Consider the following 19,224-nt stretch of genomic DNA (forward strand, 5'->3'; position numbering starts at 1 on the left):
TGAGTCTCCTTTCATAAGACAGGTTTTCCATTCCTCGGATCATCCTAGTAGCCCTTCTCTGTACCTGTTCCATGTTTAAGAAGGATGAATTCAAACTGGGAGACCAGAACTGCACACAATATTCCAGATGAGGTCTCACCAGTGCCTTGTATAACGGTACTAACACCTCCTTATCTTTACTGGAAATACCTCGCCTGATGCATCCCAAGACCGCATTAGCTTTTTTCACAGCCATATCACATTGGCGGCTCATAGTCATCCTGTGATCAACCAATACTCCAAGGTCCTTCTCCTCCTCTGTTACTTCCAACTGATGTGTCCCCAATTTATAATCAAAATTCTTGTAATTAATCCCTAAATGCATGACCTTGCACTTTTCACTATTAAATTTCATCCTATTACTATTACTCCAGTTTACAAGGTCATCCAGATCTTCCTGTATGATATCCCGGTCCTTCTCTGTATTAGCAATACCTCCCAGCTTTGTGCCATCCACAAACTTTATTAGCACATTCCCACTTTTTGTGCCAAGGTCAGTAATAAAAAGATTAAATAAGATTGGTCCCAAAACCGATCCCTGAGGAACTCCACTAGTAACCTCCTTCTAGCCTGAGAGTTCACCTTTCAGTATGACCCGTTGTAGTCTCCCCTTTAACCAGTTCCTTATCCACCTTTCAATTTTCATATTGATCCCCATCTTTTCCAATTTAGCTAATAATTCCCCATGTGGAACCGTATCAAATGCCTTACTGAAATCGAGGTAAATTAGATCCACTGCATTTCCTTTGTCTAAAAAATCTGTTACCTTCTCAAAGTAGGAGATCAGGTTGGTTTGGCACGATCTACCTTTTGTAAAACCATGTTGTATTTTGTCCCAATTACCGTTGACCTCAATGTCCTTAACTACTTTCTCCTTCAAAAATTTTTCCAAGACCTTGCATTCTACAGATGTCAAACTAACAGGCCTATAGTTATTCGGATCACTTTTTTTTCCCCTTCTTAAAAATAGGAACTATGATAGCAATTCTCCAGTCGTACGGTACAACCCCTGAGTTTACTGATTCATTAAAAATTCTTGCTAATGGGCTTGCAATTTCCTGTGCCCAATATTCTTGGATGAAGATTATCTGGGCCCCCCGATTTAGTCCCATTAAACTGTTCGAGTTTGGCTTCTACCTCAGATGCGGTAATATCTACCTCCATCTCCTCATTCGTCATCCTACCATTATCCCTAAGCTCCTCATTAGCCTCATTAAAGACTGAGGCAAAGTATTTGTTTAGATATTGGGCCATGCCTAGATTATCCTTAACCTCCACTCCATCCTCAGTGTTTAGTGGTCCCACTTCTTCTCTCTCTCAGCTGTCGGTGGACATACCGGTCACGTTGCCTCTCCTCTCTGACTTACTCACTTAGGTCCACGGTCGCCTCTGTCATCCTGACCTCCAATCAGTCCTACTTCTTGTTCAGCCAATTGCTCAGACAAACAAGTTTGTTTACATTTGTGGGAGATAATGCTGCCCACTTCTTGTTTACAATGTCACCTGAAAATGAGAACAGGCATTCGCAAGGCATTGCTGTAACCGGCATCGCAAGATATTTACATGCCAGATGTGGTAAAGATTCATATGTTCCTTCATGCTTCGACCACCATTCCAGAGGACATTGCATCCATGCTGATGATGGGTTTTGCTCGATACACTGCTCTACAGCCAAAATGCTTCTGAAATAAATGTAGTCAAACTTTACTAATTCTGGGTCACTGAGAATGAAAATGATGCTTAAAATTGTTGATTGGCTCTAGTTTTCAAGATATGCTATTGGGTCAGTATATACGACCCTTGACTTGGGAATGGCGGAGGATAAGTGAGTTATAAAGGGAAGGGATCTCGATTTAAACCAGAAATGACTAAAATACATCTTTGACTGGATCTATGAATAAATCGATGACTGGGTTTGGACAGTACTTGCTTTTTAGGCAAAACAATGAATGATGCAATCTGAAGCTTGTATTGCGTCATACATGATATGAATTCCATCATGTTATTCCTAGAAGTCATGGATGATGCAATCATAACAAAGCTTACATCACTCTGCTGAACAAATTGCCCTATATCAGCTCTAGAAATCATACAGTGTCGTGCTCTCTTATTTGTCAGTGTTTGATTTTGCAAAGGGACACATTTCTGTTTAGCCAAAGTGAGCAGAGATGCCTCGTACTTGTGTGAACAGTGCAGATAACTTCTGCTATGTTTGTGGTGAAGTGACTTTTGCATCACAAAAGCACAGTATAACCACTATGGTTAAGAGAGCCTATCACCTTTATTTTGGCTGCAAAATTGGAGATCAGGACAAGAGGTGGGCCCCACACATATGCTGCAACACTTGTGCAAAAAATCTTCGCCAGTGGTTGAACAGGAAAAGGAAATCTATGCCTTTTGCAGTGCCAATGATTTGGAGAGAGCCAACAGATCATACCAGCAATTGTTACTTCTGCATGGTGCCTCCAGTTGGGAAAGGTGTGTCAAAGAAGAAAAAGTGGACTGTGCATTATCCAAACATTCCATCAGCTATACGCCCAGTACCCCACGGAGAAGGACTGCCGGTTCCTGATGCACCAGAATCATTCTCACTTGAGTCAGATGAGGAAGAGGAAGAGGATGAAACTTCTGGTCCTGAACCATCAATGTCACAGGACCCACATTTTCTCCCATCCTCCTCCTCTGAACCACACCTCATAACACAAGGTGAACTGAATGACCTTGTCAGGGATTTGGAACTACCCAAGAGTAAGGCAGAGCTGTTGGGCTCCAGACTACAGCAGTGGAATCTCCTGGCAGGTGATGTTAGGGTTTCCATGTTCCGTGACCGTCAAAAGGATTTTGTCCCATTCTTCTTCATGGAAGGTGATCTTGTAGCCTGCAACAACATCGATGGTGTGATGGCAGCCCTCAACATCGTTCACGATCCAGATGAGTGGAGACTGTTCATTGATTCATCGAAGACGAGTCTTAAAGCTGTTTTACTGCATAATGGCAATGTTTTGCCATCAATTCCAGTTGGTCATGCAGTCCATATGAAGGAAACCTATGACAACATGAAACAACTTTTGAGGTGCATAAACTATGACCAACATCAGTGGCAGCTTTGTGGCGATTTGAAGGTTGTTGCTCTCTTGCTTGGTCTGCAGACTGGATACACAAAGTACTGCTGTTTTCTCTGCGAATGGGATAGTCGTGCAAGAGATTCCCACTACATCAAGAAAGATTGGCCACTCCGACAGTCATTGGAGCCTGGGAGGAAAAGTGTTCAGCATCCACCACTTGTTGAATCAAGGAAGATTTTGTTACCACCCTTACACATCAAGCTGGGTCTGATGAAGAACTTTGTCAAGGCCATTGACAAAACACAAGCAGCTTTCAAGTACCTCCGTGGAAAATTTCCAAGGTTAAGTGAAGCTAAGATAAAGGAAGGTGTCTTTGTTGGTCCTCAGATTCGTGAACTTCTTCGAGATGATGCACTTGACCATGCACTGCGTGGCAAGGAAAAGACAGCATGGAAAGCCTACCAGTTAGTGGCAATAAATTTTCTCGGAAACAACAAGGCAGACAACTACAGGTTGTTGGTGGAAAACCTCCTCAAGGCATACAAAAGCCTTGGTTGCAACATGTCACTAAAGATACATTTTTTGCACTCTCATCTAGATTTTTTTCCATCGAACTGCGGAGCAGTGAGCGACGAGCACGGCGAGCGATTTCACCAGGACATTGCAACAATGGAGAAATGCTATCAGGGCAAATGGAGCCCATCAATGCTTGCAGACTATTGCTGGACAGTGACAAGAGATGCTCCATTTAATGAATACAAGAGACAAGCCAAGAAGCGCCGATTAGACACTGAATAGGACTAAACTATGTACAGAATAGTTTTTTGCCTTTTGTTTCATAATAAATTTTATTTATACAACCCTTTTGCTGATTTTTAAAGTGTTACATAAACAGGACAGGTGAAATATTATCATGTAAAGCAACCATAAACATATGAAAAGACCTAGGTTTACAATTTATGATTAAAACTCTACTATCTACACAATATACATAGACATAAAATGTAAAAACTTAAATATCTTAGAAACAGTAGCCAATCAGTTGTTTTAATTGTCATATTTGAATTCAGCACATCAAAATACATAATAAATAGCACATTTTATCTCTGAAGCAGACGACTTCTCAAAAATTGTAGACCAGTGTAATGATCCATAGCAGAGCGGACCGACGTATGTTCATTTTCATCATCTGAGTCAGATGCCACCAGCAGAAGATAGATTTTCTTTTTGGTGGTTTGGGTTCTGTAGTTTCCACATTGGAGTGTTGCTCTTTTAAGACTTCTGAAAGCATGTTCCACACCTCGTCCCTCTCAGATTTTGGAAGGCACTTCAGATTCTTAAACCTTGGGTCGAGTGCTGTAGCTATCTTTAGAAATCTCACATTGGTACCTTCTATGCATTTTTTCAAATCTGCAGTGAAAGTGTTCTTAAAATGAATAACGTGCTAGGTCGTCATTGGAGACTGCTGTAATATGAAATATATGGGTAAAATGCAGAGCAGGAGACCTACAATTCTCTCCCAAGGAGTTCAGTCACAAATTTAATTAACGCATTATTATTTTTAATGAGCGTCATCAGCATGGAAGCATGTCCTCTGGAATGGTGGCCAAAGCCTGAATAGGCATATGAAAATTTAGCATATCTGGCATGTAAATACCTTGCAATGCCATCTGCAAAAGTGCCATGCAAATGCCTGTTCTCACTTTAAGGTGACATTGTAAATAAGAAGCGGGCAGCATTATCTCCTGTAAATGTAATCAAACTTGTTTTTCTTAGCGATTGGTTGAACAAGAAGTAGGACTGATTGGACTTGTAGGGTCTAAGGTTTTACATTGTTTTGTTTTTGAGTGCAGTTATGTAACAAAAAAAATACTATAATTGTAATCAAAAATACTATAAAGTGAGCCCTGTACATTTTGTATTCTGTGTTGTAATTGAAATCAATATGTTTGAAAATGTGGAAAACCTGCAAAAATATTTAAATAAATCGTATTCTATTATTGTTTAACAGTGTGATTAAAACTACGATTAATTGTGATCAATTGTTTTAATTGCTATTAATTTTTTTGAATTAATCGCATGAGTTAACTGCGATTAATTGACAGCCCGAAAAAAAATTAAAACCACAGACGTGGAGGCATTTGTTACAGGCCATTTAAAAACCCCATTGGGGGCCACAAAGCTGACCTAAGGCTAATTTGTAAAATCTTTTTTTGAAGTACATACATTGTGGTGATGAGGCAGTGATCTGGTTGAAGAGGCTTTATACTCCCTCCACCAGGGCCAGCTCCAGGGTTTTTGTCGCCCCAAGCAGCAAAAAGAAAAAAGAAGAAAAAAAAAAAAAAAAAAGCCGCGATCGCAATCTGCGGCACTTCGGCGGGAGCTCTACCGCTGCCTCTTCGGCGGCAATTCGGTGGCTGGTCCTTCGCTCCGAGAGGGCCTGAGGGACCCGCCTCCGAATTGCCGCTGAAGAGCCGGACGTGCTGCCCCTCTCCTTTGGCTGCCCCAAGCACCTGCTTGCTGGGCTGGTGCCTGGAGCCGGCCCTGCCCTCCACATATATACTTTGGGCAGTAATCACTGTATAACTGTTTGGAACCAGCCAATGAAACAAAGTCATTTTATAAACTGATTTATACCATGTAAATTGACTGTATATGACCAGACTGTGATCAACCCTTGCATGAGAGTGTGGGAGAAGGGGAAGCACAAGAACTGATTACAACAGTAGTTTCTGTGCTCAGTCCTTGCTCTGGGGAGCAAATCACCCTGAAGGGGGCAAAGAGGACATGAAGCCATGGCCCTGCCCCTCCAACACCAGCCCATAGAGCATGGCAAGCATGACACAGAGAGCAATCTGTGCCATCCAAATGGATAGTGCAGAGCCCACACTCACCAAGCAGCCCCAGGAGAGATTGAGCCTCAGCACAATCACTCTCAATCCTTGTGATCCTGCTGGGGCAGGGCAGCTCCACACTGCCCCCTACACAGGTCTGTGTTTGAAACAATCTAGCCCACCAGCATTGTAGCAATCTGCTTCTTGTTAGAAAGCTACATATAAATCTTTGGTGTTGTAGAAAGAAGATGTGTAAATATTTACCTCCCCTCCTAGCAGCATCCATTTCTCCATATATTTTCAAAGCCACGGGTTCTGTTTGGGCGGGCTGGTTAGAGGATTTTACAGGATGCAGATGATACCAGAAACCAGAAGGAATATTTTACTTTGGAAATATATTGAAATAAAACTAACTAAATTTGCTTTCTGGTGTTTTTAAATTGGCTTCTCATTTGCTGACTGACTTTGTCATTCATGTTATTCATTTGAAACAATAAAGGGGAACCTTAGACTTCTGGCTTGAGCTGTAAAGAATGGTGGAATGTGTCAACAGGGACCTGATCTCCTTTCAAACAGGAATATTTCTGCTAACAATTTTGGGATTTATATTCAGATAGTTGATGGGCACAGAATACTTAAATGTTTAGGCTATTTTATTTATCAATGCCTATAATTCAAAATTCTGGGTACCCATCTGAATAATATAGAAAGGGGCAGCTGGGTGATCTTAGTCCCCTCTTCTGAACATACAAAAATGTGGGGGCACCAAATGCAATTAAAATGTGGTGCATTTAAAGGTGATTGTAGGAAATTCTCTTCCACACAGTACATGAACAACCTTTGGAACTCACAGCAACAATATATTACTGAAGTATTATATTTTTATTTTTTATTTATTATGTTTTTTATAAAAATGGGCCTATTTAGTCTTTGGAAAAGAAGACTGAAGGGGAACCTGATAACAATCTTAAAATATATTAAGGGCTGTTATAAAGAGGATGGTGATCAATTGCTCTCCATGTCCAAAGGACAAGAAGTAATTGACTTAATCTGCTGCAAGGAAGATTTAGGTTAGATATTAGGAAAAACTTTCAAACTATAAGGATAATTAAGCAGTGGAATAGGTTACCAAGGTAGGTTGTGGAATCCCCATCATTGGAAATTTTTACGAATAGGTTGATCAGACACTTGTCATGGGTGGGTCTAGATTGATTTGGTCCTGCGTCAGTGCAAGGGGCTGAACTAGATGACTTATTGAGATCCCTTCCAGTCCTACGTTTCTATGATTCTATTACTGGGGTCACCCACAATATGCTACGTGTTGTACAAACACAAAAGAAAGTATGGCCCCATCCCCAAAAGGCTTGCAGTCTGAAACAAACAAGGGATAATTGTAAGGGGTATAAATGGGAATCCACAATTGGTTTAAATAGAAGAAAAATTATAAGGATGTAATATCTTACTTCAAGTTATAGAGCAGTGACTAACTGCATGCCTATAGAAAGTACTTCAAGTCGTGAGCTAATGCAGTCACCAAAGGAAAGGCTGTTAAGGGAAATAAGAAGGGGCGTGTATATGTTATATGCTTTTATAGCTGTTTAGCTTATTGTGATATGGTTTTCTGATTGTGATATGTGTATGTTACATCCTGTAAAATATTCCTATAAGACATGGTGACATACTGAGAGCTAGGAATTGCCATAATGAATCAGACCTGTTATTCATATAACCCCAGTATCCTACCTCTGACAATACTTGCTTCAGAGGAAGGTGCAAGGCATCCTGCAGTAGGCACTTTAGAGCAGAGCTGTACCATTTTAGGACATTTTAAAAGGAGTTTTAGATTTTGTACTGAAGCAAATGTCTTCAATAGTTCCCTGATTTATTATTTTATCTGAAAAACAAAGAGAAAGTTATAGAAGATCAAACAAATAAAAATACACTGATAAGATAGCAGCTGATGTGAGTTGACTAAGGAATTCAAAACCTTTCGTTTGGTGTCTGTACTGTTTGCTGATACCAGAGTTTTAGCATTAATAAACTACACCAAAGCTGCACATGTTATGAGGCTTTATTTTTATCTCCAGATTGTCTCCAGATTCTCATGTCAAGTACAAACAACTCAGGTTTCACTTGCCTAATTATGTATTGTCACTAGAAACCGTAACTGAAAATGTTGCTTGAGCTTTATTCTCTCATCAATTCATGTTCATAACGGCCATGAATGTATTTTTACTGATGGGAGAAGAGGCCACTAGTATGACACAGCTGGACAGGATTTATTCACTACTGGCCCAGTCCTTCACTGAAGTCAATTGGAGACATTCCATTGACTTCAATGAGCATTGGGTCAGGTCCTAAATTGTTCCTGAAATAGACTGTATTTAAATAACACATTATCCTAAACTATTCAGGAATCAGGACTGAGGCTACTGACAGATAGCAGAGCCTGGAATCCATCTACTCCCCCACAAATAAACAATTCAGATAGCAGAATGGCACTTTTACATTCTAAATGGAAAGATTATATAGCTGCTTTAAATTTTTCCCCAAGGTGAAATCACTGACTCTTCGTCCATCTAATTTTTTTAACTTTACCTCCCATCATATCCTCTACACCTGTCTTCTAGCTAAAGAAAGCTAAATATAGCTCCCTACTCTGCATTCATTAATCCAGTTTATGAACTGGCTGAATAGGTCACTAGAGAATGACTCTCAAAGGGGATGTGCACACGCTGCCTCTGCAGTTGTACCAGCCCAGGAAAGAGGAACTGAACTTTGATCATTCATAAGCTAGTGCGTTTCACTAGACCACTTAGTTTCCTTAGGTTTTGCTCACCTCACTATCTTGAGTGCAGCTGTGCAACATCATCTTTTTAAAATTGACTGTGCTGTTGGTCAGGAATTTGAGTCATTTGACCTAGATGCATTTTTGACCAATAGCATGGTCTTTTTCTATTATTGCAAACAAATGGTATATATGCATAAATATTTCAGAGTGAAAGTAACCTGTGTTATGTCACAGCTCTCATATATGCATTTTAGATGTGATCCTGCACCATTTGAGTCAATAGGAGTTTGGCAAAGATGGTGCAAGATTGGACTTAATGTAACTATATGGTTTATAAAAAATATTTTTTATTTTTGAGTTAATCATGATCATTTTGTCAATACAAAGGGCTCTGCCATGAGTTTATTGATAACAGAATCAGAAATAAATGCAGTATTTTCTTCTATGTCATGTAATATAGTTATAATTTACCATAAAGAGAAAAGATTGTATATTTATTGTTTTATCTTTGTTTTCACAGGTCCCCCAGACTCTCTTGTAGAACCTGATTCTCAGATACACTAAGTTTGTTTTTCACTATTCTGGCACTATACCTGGGCCTTAAATTGGGCATATTACATTTACACTCACCTACAGGCCATTGCCCAGAATGTGTAAAGCAGCTTTGCGGTAAATGAGATTCATACCCTTAATTTTTAGTTTTTTCTGCCTTTTTATATACCCTCCCCATTTCTTCACACATACATAAAGAAGGTGTTTTCTCTTCCAATTCAATCATGTTATGAGTATAGTCAATTGTTTTGTCCTAACAGCACTTGGAGTGGGTGGAGGGTATTGAGATTCCTTCTTTTGACCTGGCAGTACACTCATCACAGCAGGTGGGAAAGGTTTTATATTGCCTCACATTACCTGTATTATACTTTCACTGGACAGGTGAAGGATGTTTTCTCTTCAGGCCTGATAGACTCAAGTGCTAGTTTTAACGGGAAGATGGAGGTCTCTTTTTTTATGTCCCTTTAGCGTCACTGATATCTTTCCTCTTGGGAAGAGGAGGAAAGGAGGAAGAATATCTTAATGATTCCTACACTTTCCTTTGTCCTCTCTGCCAGGCAGCTTTCCCCCCTGAAGGCTAACAGTTCCCTCCAGTGGTTGGCTACTGTGATGTATTCACCCATTATATCCACTGTCTTCAACACCCAGCTCCAAAATAAATGGAATTAATTATTTTAAAATGTAACCCTGAAGTTGCATGCATTAGCTTCACAAGTGACCACACAGTTATATCATCTAAGTCTTCACTCTTCCTTCCCCCCATCCCATATGTCTTCCTGGGGTGATCTCATCTTAACGCTGAGCCCAATCTTGCCAACAGTACCAAACATAGCACTTACTACCAGGTATAGTACCATGGAAGCCAATGGATTAGATACTTGACCCCACTAATTCCCCTTTGGATTGCCCCAACACCACAAAGGGTACTTAATACTGTCCTAAATGGGCAGTTAAGGATTCCCTCAGCATGGGGGAATTCTTGGCTGAAATGGAGGGCATGTTGGGGGCTGGATGAAGTATGTCAGAGCATGCTGCACTCCAGTGATCCCTGCTGGCATAGTGGCCTCAGAGGGTTGTTAAAACCTGGTGCAATTTAGAAATGTCTTGAGGCTGCTCTAAGTTACAGTGGCTGAACCAGGATTGGGGGGCTGGACAGGAAGCATACCTTTGCCTTCTCCATTTCATGGACTCCAAGTACTGTCCCAGCACATCTGAGGACTCAGCCCAATGAGACTATGCCCAGCAATAAGGATTAGTCCCAGTACTAAGTGTTTGCAGACTCAGGCTCGTATATTCTAAACCTACTGAGACAGAGACTCAATCTTTGTCTGTTTTATAAAGCACCATGTACGTCTATGGCACTATATATGAGCAATAAATAACAGAATAATTATTTTGAGTTTGGGTGCATCTTATAATAATTAGCTGATTTAAATATAGATATTTATTTCCTGGGTATTGTACTGTATATGCTTACTTTTAGGCCTTCTGGCTAAGGCAAAGTGTACTATTGATTTAATATCTGAGACATCCTTATCTTGGGGGCTGTATTCTGCCCTGGCAGGTTAATTGACTTGATGCTCTAATGATCTATAATACTGTACAGCATGTATAGAACAGCTATGTTTTTGTCTGCTTGCGAAAATGTAATATAGCTGTGTGATAATGTTAATATGATCTTTCTGGTACAAAGTAGCCAAGGTATAGGTTAACAGTGAAGCATTATGTAAGTCAAAGGCATAGCATGCTGATGTAGGTGCTCAACATACTAATCAAGTACAAGTTAGCTTGCCACATTCTGTAAATATTGTTTTTTGTGCTGGTGTTCTAGTCATTCCACTCACCTGCTATTTTGAGAAAACACATACTGAACAGTCTATTGGCTGAGTTGTGCAAATCTATCATACTGTAGCTATTCAATGCATTGAGTGCATCTCTGATGCATAAAGCCATAGGACAGATGCTCTCAGTACAACTTAACTGTTCTTGCTCAGTCATCAGGAAGTTGGTTTTATACAGCCAGCTGTTATTACTATCCCCAGAACAGAGATGATCATATTCTTTAAAATTATATTCATCTTAGTATTGAGGCTACATTTTCGATTTAAATCTCTTTATGTTCACTTGACTGTATATGATTAAGGCTATGATTGTGGCACAGAGATCACAGTGTTCACAGTAATTGGGAGTTTAAATAAAGTCCATGACCCCCATAGGGGGTCTGGGCTCAGGTCCATACTCCAGGTGTTGTGACCTGGCCCGGTCTCTGTCTATGGAGAGAGGGGGATGCCCCAAATGTGATTGGCACTCTGACTACATGGGCCATTTCACAACACCTGGAGCAGGGACCTGCGAGGTGGAGCTGCCGCTGCAGGTTGAGTGTGAGGCAGGCTTGCTGTCTGACTCCTACCCACCCCCACCTCCTGTCAAACCCCCGCTATCTCTCTTTCCCTGACTTATCATTTTTCCTCGCACCTCTGCCATGAAATTTATTAACATGACAAAATCATAGCCCTATATCTGATACATATACACACTATGTGGACTTCATAGACCATGATATAGAGAACCCACCAAAGCACAAAGAAACATCTGAGCTGCATGTAGTTTAAAAGTGTCTGTGAATGTGTTATATAATTGTTCTCAATGCGTAGCAAAGCAGCATACTATTGTGCTGCTAAACATGAATTCAGGAATAAAAATTAAAATGCATACAAATATTTACTTTACAGTCTGACTTGAAGTGTAACTATCACAGTATTTACCAGAGCAGGTTGGTTAGAGGTGATTGCTATTGTGTTGTACCTTGTCGAACCCTAGATGTCTGTAGAATTTACAGGTAATGCTCAGTAATGAATGTTCACTAGCACATTGTTGCTTTTGAAATAGGGCAGATTGCTAGCAATCTGTTTTGTCTTATGATCATTTCTTTGCCAAGTGAAGCTCAGAAAAGCTTTGTGGAGTATGAGTCTTTAGTATAGTGGTTCACCTGTGTAGATGAATACATAGTCTTTCTAGTCTTCTAACCTCCTAGGGAAACAAAGCTGTATTTGTCTCAGCAGTGGTTGTAAAGTAATCTTAGTCCATTCTATGAATGAATTGCAATGCTTAGCTAATAAAGGAGAATAATCTGAAAGTTTACTTTATATGCTTTATCTCCTACAGAATGATATCACTCCATTACATGTTGCATCGAAGAGAGGAAATGCTAATATGGTCAAACTCTTACTTGATCGAGGAGCTAAAATCGATGCCAAAACAAGGGTAAGATTAAATGTGAATGATCTGGATGGTATTATTTACAGGTTTATCCTTTTGGCATGTATGTTTGTAAACGAACGAAAACATTCACTTACTTGGCAAACTTTGGTGAGAGTACAGAATTATCTTTAGTTTTTATACAATCATTGCAAGTGGACGCTAGTGTGTTACCTCTCATTCAAATAATATTCTAAACACCTTGTTACATTAAAGCTCAGAGCTAACTTCCATGCGGGCAAAGCAATGCCTGTCTTATCTCTGGTATCTCATGAAGGCTACTTCTAGCTGGATCATTTGGAGGCATGAATAATTACACCTACCAATGAGTGAACCCTGAAAGTGTCGTCTTCTATTCAGTTTATAGATGCACCCCAGAATTTGAGTGGTGGAGGAGCCCCATCTCCTGTAACTTTCCCAGCCCCCATAACTGCAACAGCATAGCTTCTCCGTGTGCTCTCAGAACTCTTGAGGGAGACTTGTCAGCTCTCTCCTGTTGCCTGCAAAAATCTTTGTTGGGGGTTATAGAAGCCTTCTCCCCACACTTTACATAGAAATCTCCCCTCACCCCCATGGGGTGAAATGTGCTTGGTTAACATCCCTGAAGTATGAAATTTTTCTTTTATCCATTGAACATGTAAAGCACAGACACAGTATTGTCAATTTGTCTCACCTCTGCCCCGGAGGGGCTACCTCATAAAAAGAGAGGGTAGTTTGTCTTCATGTCCCATTCAGTGTTTAGCTGCTTTGCTGAAATTGCCAGCAAGGGTGCCAGATATGGCAGTAGTTTTTGCGAGGTAGACACCTGTCCACCAAGGATATAGGCTGATCTAGGAGATCAGAGCATTTAAGTATATACCACTGAACAGCGATCAGATGATAATCATTGTATTTAAAATCTGATTGAGGCAGGTGCTTGGGTAATTTATTTATTCAACTAGCAAGAAGTAATTTACAGAGTAAACTTAGAACTGATGCTGCTGCAATCTTGCCTGGCTGTTTTCTCTGCCTCACTCTCTGCAGTTGCTTGTTTGTGTGCATGAGAGAGGATCTCTGAGAGTGAACAGGAAGTGTGGCAACAGTGTGACCTACAAGATGTTTGAAAACTTGACTCTTCCTTGTCCACCATTCCTCTGATTCCTCACTGAAAAAATTCAAACCAGTACAATGATTTAACTTAAGAACATCTTTTATGTAGTTATTACAGTATCAACAGCTTTCAATTAGCTTTTTGTATGTTTTAACAGTCTTACAGATCTACTGCAAAGTGTGTTTAGGCACATTCATGTCTTTAGCTGACTGTTCATTCTCTGTCACATATTCAGAAACAGGATCAATTCATTAAGTTTTTGTTTTTCTTGGATATCTGTTTATTTTCTTTCTCAGTTGCATTCTCAGTTACTGTTAGCAGATGTTTGTTATTTCTTTGTAAAATGTTTCCACTTTCTCTGATCAGTGAATATGAATGAGGTGATATTTCTTTAATCAGTGTAGCTTGTTCTGGTTCATGTCCATCTCATCATATTCTACCAGAGTCTTAGTTGTTGTTGTTTTTTTAACTGTGGTAAATGTTATGTGCCTCTGTTATAATTTTGTATCTGTTTTATCTTATCTCTTCGCCCAGATCACAGGAATTATTTATCATCCTTTGGTTATATCTCATGCCTGATCATTGAATATGTGTGTACATCCGTTTTATAGAAGTTTTGCTGGTGATTTCTCACATGGCAGCTCTGTAGATGTGGGGTGCTAAATATGGATTTTTACTTGCAATGATTACTGTTTTGAGCAAGTTATTTTTATACAGTCTCCACATTCTGTTTATTTGTTAGCTTTTTGGTATATATGAGTCACATGTCATATGTTGAAATTCATGTTTTACCAATGTCCTACAATTCCCTTTTCTTGAGCTGTAGTCCATTGTCACAGTCCTTGGATTCATGACATGCAAACATAGATTTACTGTACCTGGTCGTAATTAGAAATGTGATGTCCTCAAGGGTCACCACCGTATGATCAGATGGTCACATTTTCCCAGGGCAAACAAATTCCTTTGGACTTTATCCCATAGAACTGCGGATTGTTCATTTGGTATTGTAAGTTCTTTCCATTGTGCATCTCAGTACCTCAGACAAATTCTACAGTTACTCACTGTTCAACTATGGCCAAAATACTACTTCTCCAGCACTTCTTTCTTGCTTCATCACAGCAAAGTGCCCATCATGTATTCTTTCCAATATTTCTTCTCGTCACTGTGGAAATTATTATTTTTTAAACTTCTGTGAGTGCTTAGGAAAATGCAGGTGGGAAGTGTTATTTCTTCATCAATTTCCTATACTTTGTGTTATGGCTTGCAGTGTTTTATCCTTAGCAGTCTACCTTTCCAGCTCCCGGGCAATAAGGCACAGGATGATTTTATCATGTTCACATGTACTGTTACTGCTTATTCCATACCTTCTGGTTGTGTGTCAACAAGTGGAACATATGCTCTTGACAGCATATCAACAATTACGAGGTGACCTCCTTGCTGGAATTCCAGAGACACGTCATATACTTTTGTACTCAAAAATAATCACTGTATCCTTGGAGATATTTTCTTGTGCACTGCAGCCAGTAGTTAATGCTTTTTTTTCTCTGAAGCTATGACCATTGAGAAAATCATTAATTTTTGTATAGCCACATGTATATCTTTTTTGATGTTCACTTTTATTTTCTCTGCCATAGTTCTAGCAGCTTATATTGCAAGCAGCTACTCATTCCCACAGTGCTGTAGCAATATAGCTCCCAGCCCTGCTTCTGAAGTATTTGTGAGAAGTTGATCTCTTTCAGTGGGTCAAAAATTGCAGAACTGGTTTTGAAGTCACTACATATCCTCAGATTCTCTTCCATGCTCTGCCATCCAGACCATTCTGTGTCTTTATGGAAGTATTTTCTCATGTAAGATGTTTGAACTACATAGATGAATACGAATTTACTAACATGGGTCAGCATAGCTTGCAGTCTCTGAATTCCGTTTTGTATCTTCAGGTCTCTGTAGGTTCTTTAGAATCATCAGCTATGACAATACCTTTTATGGTCAATTTCTTTCCCTAGGTACTGGTTTATTTGAAATTGACACTTGGCCTTGTTTAGTTTAAGGTGACTTCTTGAAGTTTCCAGTAGTGACTATAATCATCACTGACACTCATAAGTGATGCTGCCCCAGACTGTTATGCAATCAGTGTAGATTTTCTCTCCTCCAACACCTTCCTGCGTGCAGTGAAATATTTCCAGTGCTGAACATACTATGCAAGGCAATTGCAAGAAAGGCGCCAAATGGTGTATTGCTTGTGAGTGCAAGTCTTGGAGCTTTCTGTGTCCAAAATGCATCTAATATGCTGAAGAAATTGGCTCCTGAAATCTCAGCAAATATTTCATTCCTTGTGAGCAAGTAGAAATGTTTTCTCTTAACGCTAGTTTTCAGCTTCAGAGTCATTCCCAAAATGTGAGTGTATTCCCTTTTTATTGTATAATTACTGAGGAGTGAACTGAGCTTGTCAAGTCCCCTGTTCTGTGAATAATGCCATCTACTGTCATGTTTGGCAGCTCTTCCTCTGGTCTCTCTTTGGATGGCAAGTACAACAATCTTTTCTTCATAGTCTGGTAACTGTATTGTGTACCAAGGGATATCCCTTTCCTATGAACCAATCTCCATCAGATGCAATTAGCGCTTATGGAACTGGTTCAGATTTGTTACCAGAGTTGTTATAGAGACTCTGTGATGTTCACCATCTTGACTTGGCCAGGCACCTCATGTGTAAGCCCAAAACTGATGTCTTCCCTTAGGGCTGGTCTGCACTGGGGGGGAGGGAGGGCGATCTAAGATACGCAACTTCAGCTATGAGAATAGCGTAGCTGAAGTCGACATATCTTAGATCGACTTACCTCGCGTCCTCACGGCGCGGGATCGACGGCCGTGGCTCCCTCGTCGACTCCGCTTCTGCCTCTCGCCCTGGTGGAGTTCCGGAGTCGACGGGGAGCGCGTTCGGGGATCGATTTATCGCATCTAGATGAGACACGATAAATCGATCCCCGATAGATTGATTACTACCCGTCAATCTGGCGGGTAGTGAAGACGTACCCTAGTGTAACACTTCAGTTTCTTGTTTTACTCTTTGGCCTTTATAATCATTGACAGTTCACACTCACTTTGTTCCTCGCTATAGGATTTCAATCACACCTTTGACTTTTCTAGTTTTAGCATTTCTTTGAATTACTCTGTTTCCATATCTGTTAGTACAGTCACTTGTGCTCCAGTGCTTTCTTTGCATGTCACATGGAGGCCTTTTGTGATTACTTTTATTAGCCATTCTTTTGCGTTTGTAATGTCTTTCTTTACTGTGCTTATGAACAATTTTTCCCCTTCTGTTGAGGCAGCTGCACATTCCAGCCTTACCCCAGACATTTTCCTGTTTTGTCTGCAAATTTTTGCAAAGCGGTTAGACTTACTAGTTTCCACGTTTGCCCGAATACTGGACATATCTTTTCTGTATATCTATTTTTACTTAACAAACGATTACTTACAGTCATTTGTTCTGTGCCTCTGTCCATGGCCTTTATTTACATTTCTCTTTATTCCACTCTTGACATATGACTCTTGCCTTATTTAAGCACCATATCCATGCCTCTGAGTAGCTTTTCACATACCTTTTTATTGTTGAACCCTCAAGTTGGGCTTGAATGAGGGCATCTTTTAATATTCCATAGTCACGAGACTGGGTTTTTAATTTTAATTTGGTGGCAATCTCTCTTGTTTCATCTTCTCTGAAAAATATAACTGTCATAAGTAACATTTTTTCTAGGAATACAGTGATTCTCCAAGTGATTTTTCATCACTTCTTTAGCGCTTTCTTCCCCACCCTCCTCCTGATTTTTAGAATGAAATTCATTGTATGTATATCCAGTGCATCTATACCAGTCGGTGTCAAAAACAGTGCTTTTTGTGTGTGTTCATCTTCTATTTTAATAGCCTCTTTAACTTTCATGTACAGTTCAAATAGCTGTTTAAACCTTTTCCAGGTTTCATCAGTTATCCCCATAACTTTTAAGATGGTGAGAGATTAACACTTTGAGGTCACACAGGCTCGTCAGCAGCCACTTTAATCTGATCCTTCTTCCTTGTTGTAGCTAGCATCATTTTCATAAAACATTTGAAACCTAGTGGTTGTTTTCCTGGATTCACCTGTGCTCCATGCCTTTCTCTTCCAGTACCATGTTGTATTTCAGCAATAACTGACAGATTTTTAGGGTCATTTATTTAGTTAACTAACAACCAGGGGTGTGATAGTAATTCCCTCTGCCCCTTTCCTTTTTCCTGTTCCTGACCACTCCTGAGTCTCAGGGTATGTCTTCACTGCACAGCTAACCTGGGCTCTTACAGGGGTTAGGGCCAAAACCCAGGTATTATCACACAGAAAAACCCCTGAGTTGGGTTTAGAAGCCAGGGTTGGGCTATATTATCCAGCTGAGATTAGGGGACGGGTATAGCGCATGCTGGAGCCCACCTACTTCGCAGCGAGGATGCAGGCAAAAATTACTTGAGTGCTAATAGTCCTCCAGTGCCTTTCCACAATTCCCCCCAAAGGACCCAGTGACTGGGGAAAGAATCCAAAAGCACCTCAGCACAAAGAACTATGGGATATGCCCCAGACGCACAGCAATGCAGAAACAGCGAGGACATAGTAACGTAGGTAAGGCTTTGCTATGGGAACAATCACACCCAGGCTAGGCTTACCCAGGTGCCAGTCACCAGCTTAACTGTGCGGTAAAGACACACTTTCAAAGAGCTACCAAACTGGATGAAGTTTGGGGCCATTTTTCATTTTTGGCTTAACCAGTGCAATTTGCCCATTCCCCAGTACACCCTCGATACTCTTAAAAAGAAAGGAATTAGTAGGATTTGCTTAGCTTCTCCTGATCATGCCAGGCTGCTTGAAACACTCCTCATTTCACCGACAGCCCAATTTCTGGCAATTAGTAATTGAGTGAGCGTTTTGCACGTGGAGATGCTGACTCATCTAGACAATAACTAACATCTTGTGGTCTGAACAATACATGGCTCTGCAGAGGGGAGCAGTAGACTGAAGATAATTTATGAAATAATTTATTTATGAAAATAATATTTAAATATTTGACCAAAATGGGAGAGATAAGAGAGGCACAGAATAGAGGTAGATTGGGAAAATATAAAAAGAGAAGAGGCGATAAGAGGAATATATAGTGGGTGGAAGGAAATACCAGTTCAGAAGCAACATGCCTGCCTAGTTCCCAGGCTGAATAACATCTAATTTTATGGATATAATGCTCTCCCTACTACCCCCTACTACATTGCAAGACAATGTATCTCTGTCATCTTTACAGTTACTTTACTTTTTCCCAGGAGCTACCCTTTGGTAATGTCCTATATTCAGTACAGCCATATAAGTATGTTGGGCAACAAAGACTTCAGTCGTCGTCTTCTTTTGTCTAACAATATGCCCAGTATTGGAGGTTGTGTGTTTGAATGGAAAAGGATGGTCAAGACTGTATCAGGTGATTCCTGGCATCACCCATTTATGCAAATGTTTCATGAAGGAGAGAGAATGTAGAATACAGTCACAATTGCATATTATTCATTTTAAAAAAAAATTCCTTCTCTCTGGCAGAA

The 19,224-nt window shown here is 40.2% G+C and overlaps 1 protein-coding gene across 2 annotated transcripts in view; it reads left to right on the forward strand.

Annotated features, from left to right (window-relative positions):
• The window catches only part of ANK3 (ankyrin 3), a 305,045-nt gene that overhangs the window by 121,593 nt on the left and 164,228 nt on the right, over positions 1 to 19,224 (forward strand). For both annotated transcript variants that reach the window (XM_065407161.1, XM_065407162.1), the window contains exon 8: positions 12,447 to 12,545. In XM_065407161.1, coding sequence (XP_065263233.1) covers positions 12,447 to 12,545 — 99 coding nt within the window. The remainder of the gene's footprint in view (positions 1 to 12,446; positions 12,546 to 19,224) is intronic.

The sequence above is a fragment of the Emys orbicularis genome, chromosome 7, assembly GCF_028017835.1.
Source record: "Emys orbicularis isolate rEmyOrb1 chromosome 7, rEmyOrb1.hap1, whole genome shotgun sequence".
Taxonomy (NCBI): Eukaryota; Metazoa; Chordata; order Testudines; family Emydidae; genus Emys; species Emys orbicularis.